Raw genomic sequence first — 21,099 nt, forward strand, 5'->3', positions numbered from 1 at the left:
GACTGTGCCTTATGGAGTGGGGACAACCTGTGCGTCCCAGGGCGAGATCCACATCCCGCGGTCCGTGCAGCGGGCTGGGTTTTACTTCGAGCAGTGCCCGAGCAAAGGAGCCCGGCGCCCTCAGCTCTGCAGGTCCGCCAGGCCTGACCCCGGCCCCGACCACGGCCCCGACTCGGCCTGACCTGCCCGGCCCGGGGGCACCCTGGCACCCTCCCTCCCCGCTCCCAGTCGCTCAGACAAAGCACTAGACAGTTCCCCCCCAACACCGCCGGTTTCGGACCTGTCAGGCTTGCCCGGTGCATGTGACAGCCACTGGAGGGTCTCTGCGCAAATACCTACCAAATCCTCTCTGCTGCGAGACCGAGCGTGGGAAGCCGCGACGCGGCTCTGCAGAGTGACCACAAGCCCGCGGCGCGCTCAGCCCAGCGCCAGCGGTGCCGGCGCGGACCGGGGGCAGCAGCCGCCGGCCCCGAGCTCCCCGCGGATCTGCGGCTCAGCACGAAACGCCGCAGTCACCTGTCAGCGCTAATCGTGCTGTTATCAGTGCCTTCGCTTATGCCCAAGAAGTCCTAAAACATGCCCCTCTGCCGGGACCGCGTATCCCTGAGCCCCTCTGGAGAAGGCAGGTCAGCCAGTCCGATCCCTTCGCAGAGGAAGATGAGCAACGAAATTAATGATTTGCTAGCGACCGGAGCAGAAGAGCAATGCACATTATCAGAAAACAGCACGCAGTGAACGTATTTTTCCTTTTAATATCTATTTTATTCTACTTTAGAGAATCTGGCATGTTATTTTACATAACAACCGGATATCCATCCTGCACAGAGGGAATCTGAAGCTATTAGCATCGATATTTCCTCCTGCAAGGCCGCGGCCCCGGTAGGTCAGTGTCCGGGGGAGGACAGGCTGCTCCTGGCACAGGATAAGGTGTGGCTGCTCCTGGCACGGGCTAAGGTGCGTGGCCGGGGCGCTGCGCCGGGGCCGCGGAGCTGTGCCGGGAAATGTGCGCGCTGCGGACACTAGTGGGCACCAGCGAGGCCGAAGCCCGGCGGGGCGGGAGAAAGGGGGGGATCCTGCTGCCCAGCAGCCGCTTGCTCATTTTTTGTGAATGTCAACACAGAGGATGTGGGTTTCTTGTATTTCTCCATGATCTAAGTAATCGCTGGGGCTGAACTGGCCAACGCACAGAAACCTTTAAAGTGGTTGCTAGCTCACGCAGTGCATTCAACTTTTATCCGTACGTAGTTTAAACTGGGCAAGTGGCTGAAAACCAGTGGACCCTCTAATCTTTTCTTGATAACACCCCTACTGCCACGGCGCTTTGATGCGTCCGAGCCCAGAACGGGACAGAAACGGGGAGCTGAGCCGGAGACGCTTTCTCTGCGGTTTCCAACTCACAGACGGCACCCTTCCCCGTGCAAAGCACGCGAGGGGCTGCTGGGGGGGCGCCGGGGACGCCCGCCGGCGCCGCCGGAGAAGGGCCCTGAGCAGCCAGCGCAGGCGGGCCGCGTCCACGCGTGTCTGCGGCGCGCATGGGCAGATGGAAAGGGCCTCGGGGAGCCGGGGGGCAGCCCGCCGCCTCCGGATGGGGCTGCACACTGGCCGCGGAGCCGGCCGGGCCGGGACAGAGCTGCCTTATGCTGCGGGGAAACACCCACGCGGGACACACACAAACACGGTCTCTCTCCCCTCCCCCTCCCCCTTCACCGGCTGTTCCGGGGAAGGGTGTCCCTTTTTGCTGTTGGCACGTGAAAGGGCCCCTGGCTTTCAGCCCCTCCCGGAGCCCCCTCCCCACCGCTCGGCTCCCGGCTGAGGGCGAGGCTTTCGGGGGCCGCCGCTGGGGCAGCGCGCCAGCAAGCCCCACGGCAGAGGGCCCTGGCTTCATTCCCTCGACCTTGAGTCATGTTCATGAGCCTCCCCCCAAGAAACGGAGGGCAATGTCTAGTCCCAAGTCTGTCATGCAAAGTGACTCCGCTCGCATCCCTCCTCGTGGCTCTTTTCATTAATTAGAGGCCGTAACGGGTGTGGGGGAGGGGGAAGGGCTGGGAGCTAGTAATTATTCCAACTTTGGAGACAGCATCCAGATGATATGCGGGGGCTGGGTTCGCTCTTCAGGGCACTGCTTCGTAACCTGTGTGTATCGGGCGGGGGGGATGATCCTGCAAAGTCTCCCTTGAGAGATGCCGTTTCACCGTTACTCGCCGCCTGCAGGATGTGTGCAGACACCACACTCCAGTGTGAGTAAACCAAGTTTTTACCGCGAAAACAAAACTATTTAATGTGGCATGAGGGAGGCGTGAAAACATGTGCTTAACCTCCCCCTTCCCGCCCCCCCCCCCAGGCAATTTCCTGGACAAGCGCTCCAGACCCCCGCAACTCAAGCCTGCACCAGCCTCCCTCCGACCCCCCGGATTTGTCACAGGCTTTTGCAACGCCGTTCGCCACTGCTGGGGCTTGGGGAGCACATCCCTGCCACCCTGCTCCTGCCCCCGACGTATCGCACGAGGCGCCGGTGCGCGGCTGGGGCTCGGACCCCGGCGGCCGCGCTGGCCCGGGAGCCGGGCGCGGAGCCCCGGGCGCGGAGCCGCGTCCGCGCCGCAGCCGCGCACCGGCGGCAGGACGGCCCCGCTCGCTGCAGCCTCTAGCCTTTCCCCCCTCCGGTCTCCCGGAACAGGAAAGTCCCGGTTCAGCTTTCCCCCATAAGATCCTGCCTCCGCCCGCGGCTCTCCTCCCTCTGCCCCTGCCCGCGCTGGTCGCTGCAGAGCGCGCTCCTCTCCGCGCCGACCCGGCCCGAGCCGCTGTGGGCTGCCGCGGCCGCGCAGGCGGCGGGGCATGGGGACGGGGCGCCGGCGGCCCTCCGCCCGGGCCCAGCCCCGAGCCGTGCCCCCGCCCTGAGCTCGCAGGGCTGAGCCCAGAGCCTAAAGTTACTTGGGTTTTTTGGTTTTTGTTTGCTTCGGGTTTTTTTGTTTGTTTGTTTTTTTTTCCTTGGCGCTTCCGAAGAGGCTGTAAAATCTGCCGGGAGAGAAAGAGACGGGGGGAGGAGGAAGATTTAGGGAAGAAAAAAAAATGGCGAGTTGCAGGAGCAGCGTGGAGAAAGCAGCATTTTTGTGCTGCTTCTTGCTGGCAGCCGTGAGCTTAACCTCCTGCGCCCGGGCGAAGGAGGAGGAAGAGCAAGAAAAGCAGCGCTCCTGCCACGGTGCCTTTGATCTCTACTTCGTCCTGGATAAGTAAGTGACAGTCACATTTAAAAACGTTTATTCACCCTTCACTGCCTTCTTGCAGCGGCAGGGACGTCGCCTCCCCCGCCCTCCTCCCGGTGCCAGACCCGACGGCGGGGCAGCCGCCGTGCGTGTAGCTCCCCGGACGGGCGCCTTTCCCAAGTGCGACATTTAGGGGAGCCCCGGGCTTTACCCCGGGTTAGTGCTACGTGCTGCCCCGGGAAATCGGGTCCCCCTCGGGTTGCAGTGCATGGTGTGTGTACGGGCTGGGAGCTTGGGTGTGAGGTGATGCTGATCGGTGCTCCCAGCGCTTCTGGAGCTTAGTGTAAAAACTCTGGCTAAGCTTAAAGAGGAATTTAGCTATGCTAGGGTTCAGTTTGTGCAGATCTAACTAAGGCTAAGACTAGTGTTGGTAGGCAATGACTAGTATTTTACAGGCTCACTGTAAGGTTTTATAAAACCTGTTTTTTTTTCTGATTAACTTCTTCAGAATTGCCTAAACCTGTGTTTTGGATGTGTCTGTCAAAATATGTTGGCAAATACTTTTTTTTTTTTTTTAATACCATGTTATCCTAATTTAGATATGGCCGGAGGGCATGGTTACGTTCACATTTGTAGTCATGTTATAGCAAGTGTTAGCAGAGTCTGTGGTAAACTGGTACACCCACAAGTATTTCTCAGAAGGCAAAAACTTCTGTTTCTCCTGGTGCTTGGACCTGTGCTGGCAGCCAAGGGTTAAACTTGAGAAGTAAATTGTTGGCCTCCCACGCACGGTCAGTGTGATAGTTGTGTTATCCCATATATCCTGGGTAATGCATTAGATGAGATTATGAAAGACTGGAGCCTTTTCTTTGTTACTCTTGCCCAAAAGCCAGGTATAAGTCTTCATTGTTCCATTTCCCAGCTGGGAGGACTGTTGGCTCCATCAGGCCTTTGCACAGCCTGCTTGAGGCAAACAGCCGCCCTCACTCAGGGGTCAGTGTATTCCCTTATTCAAGAAGGAGAAAGAAGTGCCATTAGTAGCCATTCTGTTCTGAGAGCAGAAGGATCTGAAAACGACCTAAGGCATTCTCCATTTCTAAAGATGCAGGGATGCGCTCTGTGTGGTGGTTTTGGTTGGTCGATTGGTTGTTTTTTTCTCTCCACTAAGAACTTCTTTCTGAATGCCCCTTCGAGCTTGCCTAGGAGGAGCTCTGGAGGGACTAGTGCTAGGTGCTCACATTCATACCTGGCCCTCCCTGACTGATGCTGCCCGCTGGCTATATTAAATTTGCAGTAACAATGAGTAACAGTGATTGTGATAAGGGTTGTTTCTGTGACATGGCGTCTGTTTTTTTACGGTGTGGTTTCTGTATTTAAAATGTCATTGTGTACCTTCAGAAATCAGAACGCTGCCCTTTTATGCTGCTTCTCATCTGTAGATCACAAACCACTTTACTGAGGCAATTGATATCATTACTTGTGCCATATTTGGGTAAAGTGAGGCAGAGAAGAGAATGATTTGCTCAGAGTTACTGATGTATCAAGAAATAGAAAGTTGTTTGTGTAATTAAGTTCCTCTTCAGTATGGGGGATATGAAATCATATGCTTTCTTTTAGCTGACTACAGGTCTCATACCTTGGTTTGGGCACTGTCTACTCTGTATGTTGATCTCACTGCAGACTCAACTGGATTAAGGTTGGAGTAAAAGTGTACGCTTAGGTTCCAGTGGGAAAATTCTTTGACGTCAGTCACAAACTGAGTCTTTATAACCTTCAAGAGGTTTAAAGAGGAACTCTGGTAAGAAAACTGCAGTAGAATTTGTTTGGCCCTTTAGGTGGTTTTAGAATCTGCTCTGCCTCTGTTGAAGTCAGTGGCAAAGCTGCTTTTGGCCTCAATGAGATTGCATTACAATCCATATGGGTAGTGTTAGAGCGCCAGATCTTACGATCCATAGGTCCCTTGTTGTTCTCCTGCTGTAACAGTATGCACATGGCACTCGGGAGGGTGTACTTGCTGGCTGAGGCTGTATTTAGTCCCAGCTATATTTGGTGTGACATCTGGCACAGCACAGGGAGGCTTTCTGATGGCAGGGAGGACTGATTTAGTAGATAGACTCTGGATCTTGGGATAGCTCATTGGAAGAAATTAGATAACCCATTCAAGTTCAGAAGGGTCAGGATATTCCTAGTAGGCAGAAGGCAAGAAGCCAGTTAGAAGCAGCTGATCAAATCTGAAAATGCATGGATACATATTTGAGGAACAGATTTGTGCCGATGCGTATCTGGGAAGAATTCTGACACGAATTTCTAGTGGAGAATCCCCAGAAAAAAACAACGCTATATACCACAAAATGTCCCCACGTGTCCTGGGGATTGCTGCCCGTCACTGATGCCTTGCCAGTGTGCAGTTAGATGCATTCAGTCTTAATTAGATGTGTAATGATGGGATTGAAGTATTGCCTCTATGAATACTCCAGGCCTCAGTCCTATGACCCTGTAGTGCTCTCTTTAGCTGAATGACAGGCCCTGTCTATAAAGTCGGCCTGGGTAAACCAAATTGACTTTAAATCTGCTCTGCTTTGCTCCCCCACAGAAAGATGTAGTCACACATTGGTAGGAGGCAAATTGGAAGAAGGCAACAAACCTTCCTCTTTATGCATGCAAGTGCTGTGTGTTACTGCAATGACTTTACTGAGGCATGATTTTCATTCTGCCAGGCAAAGTCTGTGGGGATCTAATCCTGCAGGCATCATCCAGCAGAGGGAAAAGATCATCTGCTGGTGAAGTTATTGGTATAATATATATGGTGCCAATTAGAAGAAACAACTCACGGGATTCTTACAGTTTTTCTCTTCCTGAAGTTGACTGCAGCCCTTTATATTAACTCCATGGGATAGGCGATATCAGAGCAGGGGAACTAAGCTTTGGATGTCCAAGAAGGTGGCATGGTGTAAAGGAAAAGCAGCGTGGGTGGGAGGGTGACCTGCCACCGTTCTCCTCAGAATTGTCTGACCATGTTAGAGCCACGCTGGGCCTGCCTTGTCTCTGGGAATGCTGAAATGAGCAAATCTCTTGAAGCTACGCGAGACGGACGTTTGCTGGCTGCGGAGGCGGCTGCCTGCAGTCTGCAATCTTGTGCTGTCTGTATGTCACAATTTACCAGTTACACAGGCTTGAGCCCATGCAGAGATGTGAAAGAAGACTACAAAGTGTTACCCCGAAACAGCAGCATAGTCTTCTGTTTGCAGCTGAGTCGATGGTAGCCATCTCTCCAATGGCATATGGTCAGATAAGGTCACACATGATAGCAAAGGTCTCATGTTCACCTCTAAGCAAGTATAGCCCTTAAGTTCAGCATAATGGCTAGCTAAGTATTTTTCACTTGCTTTGGTTGCTTCACTTGGTTTGATTGTCCAGGTGCATGAATAAGGGTTTATCTTTTTTTGTTTTTGTTGTTTTGGGGTTTTTTTTTTTGAGTCCCATCCGGAACTACTGAGGACAGGTCCTCCTAGGGGTTTGATTGCTTGACTTTATTCAGGTCTTGCAGTGACATCTTCATGCTTGAGTATGTAAATATCTCCCTTTCATCTCAGTGTTGCTGTTAACATCCAGCTGTTGTTTGTAATCATGTTTAAATATACTTGCACAGCAAAAAGATGACTGACCTCTAGTGTTTTCTAATTATAGTAGTGCCTGGTAGCATCGTTCTGATTGTTTATTGGTACAACAACTCTAAGCCTGTATTTTAAAAGGGTTTCAAACTCTGCCATGAGTATCTGCTCCTGGCAATGCTTGGCACAACAGAACTGAGCTGCAGAGCTGTCTATATTTTGTATTCACCAAATAAGAAGGAATTCCTTTGATTATTTTTGGACTGTGTGACAGGATGGGAAATGAGGAAAAAAAGGATATGAGATTCTCAAAAGTATTTTTGCATTTTTCCTTCTGAGATGTTTGCTAAAAAACCATTCATCCTTTGAGTAAAAATGAGCTGCACAGCCTTGGGAAAATGTTTTCTTTTCTTCTTTTTCCACAGCACAGACCATGGCAGTGCAAATGTCTTGAGTAAAGCCGTGGCTGATTTTCGTTTAGAGCAGTGATTCGTAACTTTTTCCTTTTTGGGGGCAGGAGGCGTACGGCTGGCCTAACTGCCCTTTCTCCCCTCCTCATCTTCCCTTGGATTTTTGGGTGTTCCCTCATGTCTCTTGGGCCCACAGCAGTATTGCCTTTCACGTCAGTCTTGTTCCTTCTCCTCCTGTGCTCCCAAAAGCATCCCTGCCAATGGTAACTTTGGTGAAGAGGTTAATAAATGTGGCGAGCCAAGCCTCCGAGCTTGGCATCTGCTTTGCAGCTGCCTCCCTTTAACCTTGCTAAGCCTCACTCTAGAGGTGAAGTCCTCCAGTAGGGAGCTGGTGGGGAAGAGTGTTACTGGGAATGAGCCACACTGCCCCATCTTCTGCCTGTTTTTTTTCTGTCTGAACTTCCCCTTGAAGAGCCAGTTGTTGGCAGGGAGGGGGAAAATGGCTTGAAACTCGCTCGTTTACTTTGTGCAGGCCAGAAAGCCATCAGAACAAAAGGTCTTTTGGAAACTGGTATTCTGGACCAGCTTTATCATTTCAAGGTAACTACAGTGCATTCTTAATCTCCAGATACCTTGGTTTTACACAATGTGCTTTACGTAAAGCAAACGAACAAAAGAGTTTGGTAAAGATCTTAATGCATTTCCCCCCAAACAGCAAGAAAAGCATGATTTCCTTTCCGATGATATGAGTGAATTTAGTGCTCATGAGTGTCATGAATTAAAAGAACAAGTGAGAGTGAGAAGATGTGGAGGAGGTTTTGGCAATAGGCTTTCACCATGGACCTCTGCCTTTCGCCCCGCGCTGGCATCATTCTGGTCCGAGAGCACTGGGGCAGAGTCTGGCTCTGCGGGAGCTTCTGCAGCTTCCCTTGCCGTGGTGCCTGCACTGACTGCCATTCGGGCACTGGCATAGTGCCCTGTGCCAGGAGCGGGGAGCCTGCCTCACAGTGCTGTTGCAGGTGGAAATCAGATCGCTCACTGAGGTAGCTGCCTGAGCGTGTCACCTAACTTAAACGCTTTTGAAAATCTCATATTTTACTCCTGACTGAAAACACTGATGAGGTCTCTTTTCGATAAGCAAGAATATCTACCTACTGCAGTCAGACTTCAATTCATCATGACATTTAGGACCTGATGCAGGCAAACTACCTCTCAAGATTGACAGGACCCATTCATTGTCTGAATAAAAGTAGCAACGTTTTTCCTTAAGATTTCATTGATTATGCTACACTTCTGTTTTTAAAAATGGCTGTGTCTGCCTTCCTCTTTTTGCCTTTTTTCTCCCCTATATAACCTAACCACATCATTTATGTGACACCTCTTTGTATTCTCCAAATGCCTGAAAGCAATTATCTTTACTGTTTTCAAAACATAATCTGTTGGGATTTTGCCTATCCATCTTTCTTTCTTGTGGTTGTATTGCAGCCAGTGCTGGGTTGTTTTTTTTTTTTAATATATATAAACAGGTACAACTCTTTGGAATGTTTCAAAGCAAATTTCTACTCAACTTCAGACATACCTATGTTATTGGAACCAGGCTTTATTTGTTTGTATTTTGTCTGATATTATTCTTCCAGATTTGCCTTTTGGCAGGAAAAAGTTTCAGGAAAACCAATCTTCCTCCCCCTCCTACTGCAAGAAAAAAAATGCTTTAAAAAACACGACACAAAGCTAATGGGTAGTGCTCATTTGACGTAAAATGTGCACAGTTAACAGGGGAAGAAAAAGCTATGGCAGCTTGTCATTTGCAATCTATTTATGCATGTAACTAAATCTGATTTATTTGGGGCTTGAGCCAAGGAAGTAAACCGTAAGATTCCCACTGAGCTCAGATTTTGATTTGCACGCGCTCAGTGACTGAGAATTTCGTTACTTCTTTGCCTGAGCTTGCAGGCTGGGTGCCGGAGTGCAGCACGAGGCGGGTTTGTGCGAGGCGTAGTCGGACTGAACCTTTTCATCTCAAGTGGTGAGAAGATGAAGCGACTCCTGTGAGTTAATGCACAGCCCAGTGGTCTGATTTCCCCGCTCTGGATATCTGTTGCACCTTGTGTGTTGCCAGGTGGCCCCGATGGAGGGCTCTTGATTGTGCCGTAGTTGTGCCGAACTGGATCAGGCTATGGAGACTGGGTCTGCCAGGCCTTGTGCTGCCAAGAGCAGCTCCAAGGCTTTACAGGGAGATCTGGAGTGGCTGGCTTTTTTTCATTTTGTAATATGCTCTTTTGGTGGCTGGGGATGTAGCAAGAGCTGTAACACAAGATATGTTGTACCCGTGGCTAGATGATTTACTTAGGAGCACTGGGCAATGTTGGAGGGATGACTTACAGCAGTCAATTGTGTTGCTGCAGAATTTGTTAGTAGGAGAAAAGCAATCTTTAAAAGAAGGAAGGTTTTGGTCTTAAAAACTCTTGGATTCAAATACTTTGAGTCCTATGCTCAGGGTGCTGGCCTCAGACAAAGAAATCTGTGTTCCAGTCACTCCTCTGTCTTTGCCTCCCCATTCCAGTCCTTGTCTTGTCCTTTAATGTTGTAAGTACTTTGAAGCAAGGACTATCTCAGACCACGTTTCCAGTTGCCTTTGGAGCAAATAATATAAAATAGTCCTTCCTTGCCTGCATGAATCACCCACAGAAGGTCTCTTCCATGCTCGCAAGCAGCATTGTTTCGGAGGAGGATTCTTGTCACTTTGCATGCTCTACTGGCTCAGAAGAAGGCATCAGAGGGATGGATGAACACGCGCGTGCATGTCTGAAACCACAACAAACTAGATGCCCCAGGCTTTGCTTTTATTGCAGAGCCATTATTAGCCATGTGCAAGAATGCTGCTGTCTACAATGTGATTGTGGCCGCAAAGAGCTTCTCCAAATAACAACAGCAAATTCCCTGTTTCTGAGCAATGGGCTCTATATTGGGCCACTATTAGCCAAGGGGGGTTTAGAGACTTATAGGGCCCAACAAATTCAATGAGTGTTTTAATCCCCTGACACTGCACTCAAAATGATCCCACCATCATTAAATAATAAGGTACTATAGTAATAAGCTTGTCTCTTGCTCCAGGATCACTCTTGGAATTGCTGCCTTTGGTTGTGGGTCTTTCTGCATCAGTAAGAGACAGGCAAATGTGTGTGTTGCGGGGGAGTGGGAGAAGGGGGGAGCTCCTCATCTTTAAGGCTTTCACCTTCTACTTTCCCACTTTCAGCAGTGAAGAAAGCCTTTGGATCCTGCTATAATCTCTCTATGTACATGTGACAATAAAAATATTTACTGTCTGGGCAGCACTGGGACATTAACCTTCACTGCTAAGCTGCAGGCACAGTATGTATTGCACCTTGTTGAGCTCTGTAAGCTCCTCAGTGAATTTAGCTTTGACTCTCTGATGTCCCAGGGCTGATTCCTTAGAACAGACCCCTCTGTCTTTGTCTGCTGAAGTAACTGGGCTGCGAGTGACCCCCCGTATGCCTGTGTGCCTGTGTTATGCTGCTTGGCTTCTCTGGACTCCAGCTGCCACTGCCTCGGGAGGCTGGCTATGAAACCAGGGAAGGAGTCCAGCCAGCCTCACGCCTTGTTTTCTCTGGAACAGCAGTGAAATCCCTAAGATTGGGGTGAGCATGACTCTAACAACATGCTCACCAGTTTTTACACTGACATAAAGCTCCGTTGACTTGAAAGGAGTCCCTCCGCAGTAAGCGGAGCAGAATCAAGCCTTGCACATCACATCACTTCCTTCCACCCCCGGGAATACTTACTGACCTCTTCTCCCTCCCGTCAAGCGGTAGCACTGTGAAATTCAGGAACACAGCAGCAGGAGCAGCAGCTGCTTCCCAGAGCCGGGTCCCGAGGAGGCAGGGAGCACATTCTTTCCTATGTTGTGGTTTGCTGACTCTTCTCTTTGTCTCCCGGGCAATAGGGACAGAGCTCGTGGAGCTGGGAGCATGCTTACAAGAAATGGCTGCTGTGGGTTTTTCACTTCAGCTGGGCCTCACTCTTATCCCGATTATGTAGGTATGAACCTGGGGAAATTCTGTTGTTTCACTGAACTTGCTCAGATTCATCCCGGCGGAGCTGGCGGCAGAAACTATCCCTGAAATGTTTTCTGCGGCATTCTGGCTGCCCACAGCAGCTGTTTGTTGCTTTGCATTTTCCTTTGCCACGAGAGTTATGTAACCTCTGAGAACTGAATCCTCATCTTCCTGCTTGACTGTGAAAGGCCCTTAAACTGGTTTTAAGCTGTGCGTCATTATCTGCAGAGGTCTTTGGCTTGTGGGGCTTGATACTTCCCAGTGAGCTACAGGGAGGATCAGTCTGACGGGAGCGAGGAGAAGCCCAGGGCGCAGCTGTGTGGCAGCTGCTGCCGTGACCCATGTGAGGAGCTGAACCAGGTAGCTGCCCACTGAAAAGCAGGAAACCTCCAAAGCCTGAGCCGGTAAGAGAGGTCCATCTGTAACAATGTCCTCTCTTCAGACAGCCACAGCACTGGCTTAGTGGATCCGCTAGTTTGAATCTCCATGGCAGGAAATTTAAGGCTTTCCTGGTTGATTGCTTCCCCCTCCTTACTGGTGGGGGTGGAAGAATGTGTCTCAGACCCAGTGTTTTTCTGCATAGCGCTGATCTTTTCCAGGCTTGATTTGTATCTCTCCTCACTGTTCAGAGGGCTCAGCACTTCCTCTGAAATCTTACAGGAGTGTATCATTTGGGGCACAAACAGGCCAGGCACTGAATCTATTTGGTTGTTTACTGATGGGGCAACATGCCAGCCTCATCCAAGGTTCTTATTAGCAGCAGTATGCTGATTAACGGGAGTAATTTTTTCTTAGCCGTTTTAAGGTTCTAATGGAAGCAACGAAAGCACCAAACCTGCTCTAGAAGTCACGCTGTGCGATGTTCAGGGATAAGCTGTGGTATGGAGCATCGCTGAAAGACCCTGTGCTTTCTCTAGGGTCAGGAACTGCAGAACTGAAAATGAGTATGGCTTTCAATTATTGAATATGGTCAGGTACAAGTTTACAGTACATTTTGAGGGTTTTAAGTCACAGCCTTCCACTTGCCAAGGAGAACCATAAAAGCCACCTTGACCCTTCCAGCCGCAAAGTGCAGCAAGTTAGTGTACGCTACCAGCAAAAGTGATTCTGTGGCATGAAAGGTAAGATCCTAGAAGCAGTGAAATGCCTCAGTATCTTCTCTTTCTGTGGGTTTTGGGGACACTATTGATAGTAGTGGGCAGCTTAGTACATAGTTTAGCAAACACTTTGTTACTGTACATTTTTGTTTATTCTCCCATTAAAGCCACTGTTGATGGTGGTGCTGCATCAGACCTCTGTGGCAGCAGATGAGGCTATGTTAAAACAAACCCCAGAAAGCCTCCAAAATGTATATGTAACAGTAAATAAAAACATTTTCCACAAAGAGGGATATGGTGGGGTGGGGATTGGGGGGGGGAAATCAGGTCCTTACACAATCCAGGCCTTCCCGATCCCCAATCCGCCCCAACTGGTTTTCATAAGCAGCATTACGTCACCGGCCTCAGCCGCGCTCCAGCATCGTTTGCAGCAGGAGATGACACGCCTGGGCTTTGAGGGCTGTGGTGGGGCAAGTGACTGCCTGTTAACTCAGTGCTGAACGCTTCACTGGCGCTCTCTGTATGGGCTTTTTAAACAGCTGAATTTTCTTGCTAGCATTTCTGTCTGGCTTTGATGACACTTTCCAGCTGATAGACCAGGAACGAACGATATTTGGGCACAGAATTCCTTCTAGTGGCTAATCAGACCCGCTTCCAGTCTGAAGTACCTCTGCTCAGCAGGGCTGTAGCTCTGTGATGTGGAGCCGGTCTTTGAGAGCACAACAGATATCTTGTGAGGACTCATACATGACAGAAATCTCCTTAGCTGTTCAGAGGTAGGCACCTGTGGATTTACCACAACCTCTTCTAGCTACTCTTATTTTCAGTCACGCGGGTCTCTCTCTTTCCGAGAGAGTCTTTCGTGTAAGAGTACGTGGAAATGTATGGTTTTAAGGTTATGTGTGCATTTGCGCTCTAAAAGTCTTCGTTTTGCCCCCTCATTGGCTTATGATTGTCTTAAATTTTTAAAAAAAGAAATTGAATGAAAAAATAATTCAGACAGTTCTAAGAAGGTACTGGAAATGATGATTTTTTGCTCTTATAAAGAAAGTTCCTTGCTACCATCCTTCCTGGATTGCATCAGTGCCTCTGTAGTTGGCAATAGAAATTTGATATCTCATCCAAAATAAATCAGCATTTTCCAAGTAAGAAGCTGTGGCTATTCTCTGTGGGGAAGTAACCCCACTGGAAATTGCAGGAATGGGACTTAAGTGGAATGGCAAGCTCAGAATGAAACTAGAAGTGACAACTCCAGGAAAAAAAAAAAAGGAACTGTAATTGCACCTTGAATAGATCCAGGAAAAATCTATCTGAGTTTAACCAATTCAGAGATTTAGTCTGGGACTTTCAGAAGAACCCAGGGGAATTGCAGGTTCTGCACTGCCTTGGATCCCTTTGAAAAAGCAGCCCTGAAAGTATACCCCTCATATATGTGTGGAGTATTTCTTAATGATGAAAAAGGGACTTATTTGCTAGTAGTATTGCCATTTTTCATGGGCACTATTCACAAGTGTATAAACATGTATCGTCTATTGCCTCACATGTAAATGCGAGGCTGCACAGATCCAGACCCTTGGTGTGAGCGGTCCCCAGTGCTGTTACTCTCACTGCCTGCCAATGTGATCGCTCTTTGATAACCAGTTTCTTCTGTGAATGACTCACCAGTTCTTGAGAAGAAAAGGCACGTGAGCCCAATGTTGCGCAAGTGGCCTCCTTCTAGCCTGAGTACTTCAAGGATCCCTTTATGGTCGGTGTCTCTGTCCTTCCACATCCCTCTGCCCCACCAGCACCGATGCAGGGCAGGCAGGGCTGTATTGCATCGCACACGTGGGCTTGTATTCCCCGATCTGTTCCCTGGCACCCGCAGGGCTATGTGGAAAGCCCATAGAGGAGATGAGGACTGGCACAGGACAGTATTTTCACTCCTCTTTTCATGCATTTACACAGAGCAATGTCTAAAGGCAGTTAGAGGAAACCTCAGGTAGAAATGCAATGCTTTTTGCTTTACAGTGGTTGCGCTGGAGAAGTATTTTAGTTGTTCTGTGTCTAAGCCCTGTGACCTTTCTGCACATGGGGTTTTATTTATCTGTCTGCCCATCTCTGCTTCTGCTGAAGGCACAGGGTGCATGAGTTTGCCCGCAAGAAAGGCGAAAGAGCTGTTCTTTGGCCATGTGTGTTAGCAACACCAGACCCTGAGGGAGCGCTCCGAAAACCATTGATGGCTCATGCTTTGTGGCTTGTGTAATAGCTTAGAAGTGTATGGCACAGACCTGCCCCATGAAAATCACCCAGCATTTACTGTAGAGCTGCTGTGTGCAAGTTCCGCAGCGAACTGAGTGCTGCTGTGCGAGTCCCTAAGATGTAAGCTCTAAACAGAGAAGAAAAGGGAAGTGCTAGTAGTGCAATTCATAGATTGGGAATGGGAGCACAAGCATATAAAGTTTGTGCAGGTAAGTGAGTTGCCCAAGTTTTCTCAAGAAGTCTGTAACAGAGCCAGGGATTGACTTTCCAGAAAGCTGGTCCGGTGTGTTAGCTATTAGCATGGCCTTTCCCTTCTGAATTACTTCAAAAGCTTTCTCTTTTGAAACAAACAGTAATTCATGGAAACATTCACCCACACATGCTGGGAGAGTAGATCAGTCAAGACTTTCTGTGTGGCTGCAAGAGCAGAGCTGTGCTCTAGGAAAATAAATAATCTGTTAGCAGATGATTTAGCAAAATCAAATAAAATGAATTAAACTAGAAGAAAATATTTACATTTTTATGTTATAAAAGGAGCAAAACCAGATGGGAGCACATCTCCTGAATGTGTTTTAAAATTTTATGGTAAGCCACTTCGGACCTATTTCTGCTCCCAGTTGTGGGTTTTTTCATGGTTATTCCTGTTGTTACAGCTCCAAGCACAGTTACATTAGAAGCCTTAAGAGAGTTACACGCTTGGTCTCCATAGACCTTTACTGAAGTTGTGTCTTTATCCACCTTTAGAATATCCTAGCCTAAAAGTTCAGAGCGATACAGCAGTTCACTGTGGAATAAGATTAACATAATCGATTATATTTTGCACACAGGTCTGGAAGCGTCAGGAACCATTGGATGGAGATTTACTCTTTTGTGGAAAGCCTGGCTGAGAAATTCATAAGGTAAAGTTTTCTTGGGATGAGAGTTTAACTATATGTGTGTGTACGTATACATATATATATATATGTATGCATACGTGTGTGTGTATAGATATATATATAAAAATATATATTTATATATATTCATTGCTTCTTAGCAAATGAAATTTACTAAAGTAATGTGTGTGTGACATGGATCTGGCTTGTTCTTCTATTTCAGTCCAATGCTGCGCATGTCTTTCATTGTTTTTTCCTCACGAGGCACCACGGTCATGAAATTAACAGAAAACAGGCAAGTACTTCCCAGCTGTCACCCAGAAATGCCCTCCGTCCCTCCTCGCCCAAACACCGAGTGGCCACAAAGCTGGGCTCTGGAGCTCGGTGGCAGCCTTCAGTGCGGCGCCAGCTGAGGCACTGATGGAAATTCTTCCCACGGGTTTGCAATTGGAAGAGGATTTAGGAGGCTTTTTGGTCTCCCATTAACACTGTTTTCAGCCTTTTAGGAAAAAAGCAGCATTGAGCTCTCTGCTCTTTCTAGCGGTATTTCAGAGAGAAGCTGCAGTTCCAGTTGAGGATCCATATTCATGGATCCAACCCCTGGTTGTACTGTGCGTACTTATAAAAGAAGGTGGTTTGGAGCAGTCCTGAAAGCCCTCCCAGCCCTCGCCCCTTGGGGCTCTGGGGCTTCGTCCCAAGCCGGAGACCCCATGGGAGTCATGGATTTCCACTGGCTCTGCTGAGCTTTGGCTCAGGCCCTGTTTTGCAGCTCAGTGAAAAAGCTCGGCCTTGTTTACTCTTCCTAGATGGATTTGCTGTTTGCAAGGTGAAAAGTAGACAGCATCCTTGTGGCAATATGTTGAACCTGGTATTAAAATGTTCCCTGATCTAAACCTCTGTTCTCTGCATGGCTTTCCATGTGTGCCTTTTCAGCTTATTTTATGCTTATTTTACATTTGGAAAGGGTAAACGTCTTTCTTGCCCTAAGGACATCCCTCATCCCAGCCCCAAATCTTAAATTTTACTGTCACTCCGTATAGATGTCTATTTCCTCTCTAACTGTGGTTTCACCATCCAAAATGCCCAGTTGCGAAAGGGAGCTTAGACAGGCTGCCACTATTATTCATAAAAAAAAAAAAAAATCCCACAACATCTAAGGCTGATGTCTGGGTTTCCTGCATGTTGCCTGTTGAGTATTTGTTTCATACTATTGTTGTCTTATTTGTATTCCAGCAATATCTGAAAACTTTGCTGAGGATCAGGGTCTTTTAGTGATCAGCTTGGGGAAAATAAATGTTAATTTCCCAGAATGATCCTCTTGGCTTAAGGGGATTTATTTGTGGAGTAAGAAGCTACACGTTGGCACTCATGGTATTAAAGTCTCTCTATTGCCAGGGAGCAATCTGCGCCCAAGTTGCTTATGAATGGGAAGGAAGGTTGATCAACCCTGGTCTAGGACAGGAAACTCTTAGCCTTCCCATCCTATTTGCATACCTTCTGGCCTCTGACTTTTTAATGGAAAAGTCCTGATCCCAGCTGTCCTGAAGATTGTTTGAATCATGAGTTTTTATTTGTCTCATTATCATGACAGGGCCATCAGCTTTTAAATCCTCATTCCATCTGCAGTTTGTCAGAGTTTATATTTGGCATTTGTTTTAATTCAGTCTTATTCCTGTTGACAGTATACCAGGAGGAGGGAGGGCCAGAACTGCACCCTTAAAATGCATTTACCCTGATATTGTTTCCTATGTCCAGTTCTGCGCTCCCATCGGTGCTTGGCTGATCGCAAAATTGTGTTTTTGAAGCATCTTAACTTTACCAATCCTTTAGCTTGTGTGTATACACTCTGTGCAATTTATTGAGGGGGTTCATAATCTAGCTGTATTACAGGAATGTCTCAAAGCAACAAAAAAGGACTTTTAATAAAATTACTTTCCCCGATTTTCTTCTATTTTTTTTTATCCAAAGGGAAGCCATAAGACGAGGGCTCGAGATTCTTCAGTATGAAGTGCCTGGAGGAGACACATTCATGCATGAAGGATTTAAAAGGGTACATATCACAGTGCCTCCTTTTCTTTGATTTATGCTTATAAACTTTGCTTTGTTTGCTGCTGCTGTACTTAAGGGTTAACGACGTTCTATGCTTTGTTGCAGGCAAATGAACAGATTTACCATGAAACCTATGGAGGTAAGCATCCTATGACACTGATATTTTGTATCTGCATTGGAAAGACAGGGTGGTAGAGTTTTTTTATATGACCTGCAGTAAACTCACTGAGAGCAGAGCTGGAGAAGGAGCTGGTGTTGCATAATTGTTACATTCCATTTGCACTACAGTCCGGCTTTTGCATGGGTGATTCATGGTTTATTAAGACCAGAGAAGACCGTTGCGATCACAGATCTGACCCAGCGCAGAGCACAAACCAAAGCATTGCAGCCAGAACTGCCTGTGCTGCACCCGGAGGACAGGAATACCAGGATTTTCAGGCATCATTGTATCTTGAGACGCTCAGCCTTGTCTGTCTCATGCACCCAAGTTCTCATTCAGTTTGGTGCTGGTATGACCAGCTGGAGATCTTGCATCAGTATGAATGATTTGAGCCCCTCATTGTGTAAATTTTCCCTAAATTTCAAGAGAAGAATATATTTGTGTGGGTTTTTTTCTTTCCTGTATAAAAAGAAGGCCTGACTAGTTAATCTGAATACTTGCTGCCTGGTTTATAACTTGGGGTCAGGTTGTTCTCATTTGTGGGCTGATGGTTTCTTTGGCAGATCCAGAAATGGGTCAATGCCTTTAATAAGAGTAACTTGTGGGTGTGGAGTCTTCAGCAGCAACTCTCTTGTGTGACATCTCAGGCATTTCTGCCAAAAAGAGTTCTGAAGAGTCCAATTGAAAATTGTTTTACCTCTCCATAACAGATAGCTTAGAGAATAGTTCATTTGTTGTTAGCTGATTATGAAAGAAAAAGCAGCAAATGAGATCTGAATTTATAAAATAAAACATCAGGAAAGAAACAAGTGTTCAAAACAAAGCAAAATAAAAAAGAGCCCCAATATTGCAGCTTTTTTCAAGCATCCTGAACAGAAAAAATGAGGAGTACAGGAATCAAAGCTCCCCCCAACCCTTTTCCAGTTGCAGGTCACTTTTTAAGGCTTTACGTCTGTGTCTGATGTGACATGGGAAGAACTGCATGGCATAAGAAACCTGTCAGAACTCATCAGTCTTTAGGTTCAGACAGTATGGGGAAAGACACTTGAAATTGTAACAAATTATTTTGAAAAAATAACAACTGCTTCCCTTAAAGTAAGATGTATGTATATTAGCTGCTTTGCTTAAAAACTGTATTGAAGCAGAGTGGTTGATTGAACCATAGTTTGCGTATTAATTGGCATTAATTTTATTAATGTTTTGTATTTTTCTAGGTAATATTGTGCTATATACTGCATTACTTATGTAGCTATCCAGAGTCTATCCAGTCTTTTCGTTTAAGCTTAGGTGGGACATAAGACGGCTTGTCAGTGCTAAGCAAGACAGAGCTGATCTAGCATTTTGCACACAGAAATTTCACACAGAATTTCCATGAATGTCACTGGCTGTTCTTGTAGCTCAAGAAATGTAGGACTGAACCCTGCATGGAAGCAACCTTTCCTGCCATGTTCAGTAGGGTTGCTCCTTGAAAACTTACTGGAGAAGCAGGTGGGATGGCAGGAACATTTCTTTCACAGAGATCTCCCCTGCTGGTACTCTTTGGTATTTCTGGGCATGCGTTTTGTAGAGGAGTGGGGAAGGGGAGTGGGGCAGACCTTTCCTTTGGAGAGCCTTTCTTTCATTTCTCCATGCAAAGGGTCTAGGTGTAATCTCAGGTAGAAAGGAGGAGTGACCTGCAGGTGCTGCTTTACACTGAAGAGTGAAGTTTGTGCATGGACCTGGGTAGAGCAGTCCTCCTTTGGTGGTGTTTGTACAATGAAGATGCGCAGGTTTTGGTGTATTGCATGCTCTTACGCATCTGACCTTCAGCTGGGGTAGATTAGTGCATCTCCAATGAGGATGATACAAATCAAGCTAAGGATCTGGCCTTGTGGTTCTGTTTATTTGTCAGCAAAAGACATGCAACCCCTCACACTTATTGTTTCGGTACTGAATCTTGTGTCATCCGTATGCAGTCTAACTGTGTTAACTATCGTCCATCTAGGGGTTCGAACGGCTAGTGTGATTATTGCTCTGACGGATGGAGAATTGCAAGATGTTCAGTTTTATTATGCAGAACAAGAAGTAAGTCACCTTCACATTCACCCAAACTGGTTTATGTCAAACATGTAAGCATTTGCTGTTGGCTCCACTGCTTATATGGCTTTGTATTTAAATTTACTTATTTATTTATTTATTTTTACATTTAGGCCAACAGAGCGAGAAGCTTTGGGGCTATTGTTTACTGTGTTGGAGTGAAAGATTTCAATGAAACTCAGGTAATTTTGAATCTGGTTTGCTTGCTTGGTTCTTGTTCTGTTTTTCTGTTATGCTCCTGCACAAGTAACAGCATCAGATGAAGGCATTTATTTAATTACTTAAGGCATAAATCATTTCATGTCAGTATGATGTCTTTTAGCAAGTATGAAACGGCCCAGTTTTATCCACTGTAATTTTATTTTCCTCCTGATTTATGATTGTCTTTCTTTGCAGCTGTCAACAATTGCTGACAGCATCGATCATGTTTTCCCAGTAACAGGAGGCTTTTATGCCCTAAGAGGAACCATTGATTCAGTAAGTTGGGTATTTTGAGACCTAGAGAAGGACACTCTTTCCTGCATTAATAAAGTGTAGTTAAAAATGGTTATCAAAAATGCCATTATCTCAATCTTCTAGATTCTCAAGAAATCTTGCATTGAGATCCTAGCGGCTGAACCATCGAGCGTTTGTGCAGGGGGTAAGTTTGTACAGTAGCGTGAGGAGGCAAATAGATGACAGTGATGAAATGTCAGTAGCGACCTGATATAGTATCAGAGCTGAAGCCCATGGATGTGTTGGGAAGCCCCCTGAGGCAGCGCGTGAAGCCCCGTGTGTCCCCTCTCAGCTCAGGAATGAGCTTGCACAGATATACATGTAGCCTCCCCTGCTGAATGTCCCTTGGAGAATTAACTGAGGAGCGTTTCAGGAGTTACAAATACCGTTTTTTAAAATATCCAAGAAAAACAGGAGCCAAAATGATATAAGGTGTATTGCCAAAGATATCTTACTGTCTAAAGGTAATTTGCTCACAAATTCCTGGAAGGATTATGTTTTTTGGACTTACTAGGACCTGTCACCAGTTAGAAAAGGATTTTGCAAAACATTCAGAGAAGTTTCAGGTTTAGTGACCCAGGTATAATAAACTGCCTAGGCCAAGATACCTGACGCATTTTCCAAAGTGTTCGTGTTTTGCTTGTTTGCAATAAAAACACTGTTAGTGGCCATGGTGAATGTGCAGAATCCCCAGAGGAGCTGTTGATAATTTCATGCCTTTCATGTTTAGTATATTTAACTTGTGTTTGTTCTGGTTTATGTTAGCAATTCATTTTGCTTGATTTTTGCCTGTATAAAAGACTACTGCAGCA

The 21,099-nt window shown here is 47.0% G+C and overlaps 1 protein-coding gene across 2 annotated transcripts in view; it reads left to right on the plus strand.

The window, feature by feature from the left end:
- Positions 1–2,742: 2,742 nt before the first annotated feature.
- ANTXRL (ANTXR like) overlaps positions 2,743–21,099 on the plus strand; it is a 61,560-nt gene continuing 43,203 nt past the window's right edge. The window contains exons 1-9 of one of the 2 annotated variants that reach the window (XM_009677879.2): positions 2,743–3,227; positions 15,463–15,534; positions 15,731–15,802; positions 17,476–17,557; positions 17,662–17,695; positions 19,701–19,780; positions 19,906–19,974; positions 20,189–20,269; positions 20,372–20,432. In XM_009677879.2, coding sequence (XP_009676174.1) covers positions 3,067–3,227; positions 15,463–15,534; positions 15,731–15,802; positions 17,476–17,557; positions 17,662–17,695; positions 19,701–19,780; positions 19,906–19,974; positions 20,189–20,269; positions 20,372–20,432 — 712 coding nt within the window. In that variant the 5' untranslated portion in view covers positions 2,743–3,066. The remainder of the gene's footprint in view (positions 3,228–15,462; positions 15,535–15,730; positions 15,803–17,475; positions 17,558–17,661; positions 17,696–19,700; positions 19,781–19,905; positions 19,975–20,188; positions 20,270–20,371; positions 20,433–21,099) is intronic. The other variant, XM_068950213.1, reaches the window with a different exon arrangement.

The sequence above is a fragment of the Struthio camelus genome, chromosome 7 (genome assembly GCF_040807025.1).
Source record: "Struthio camelus isolate bStrCam1 chromosome 7, bStrCam1.hap1, whole genome shotgun sequence".
NCBI classification, from domain to species: Eukaryota; Metazoa; Chordata; class Aves; order Struthioniformes; family Struthionidae; genus Struthio; species Struthio camelus.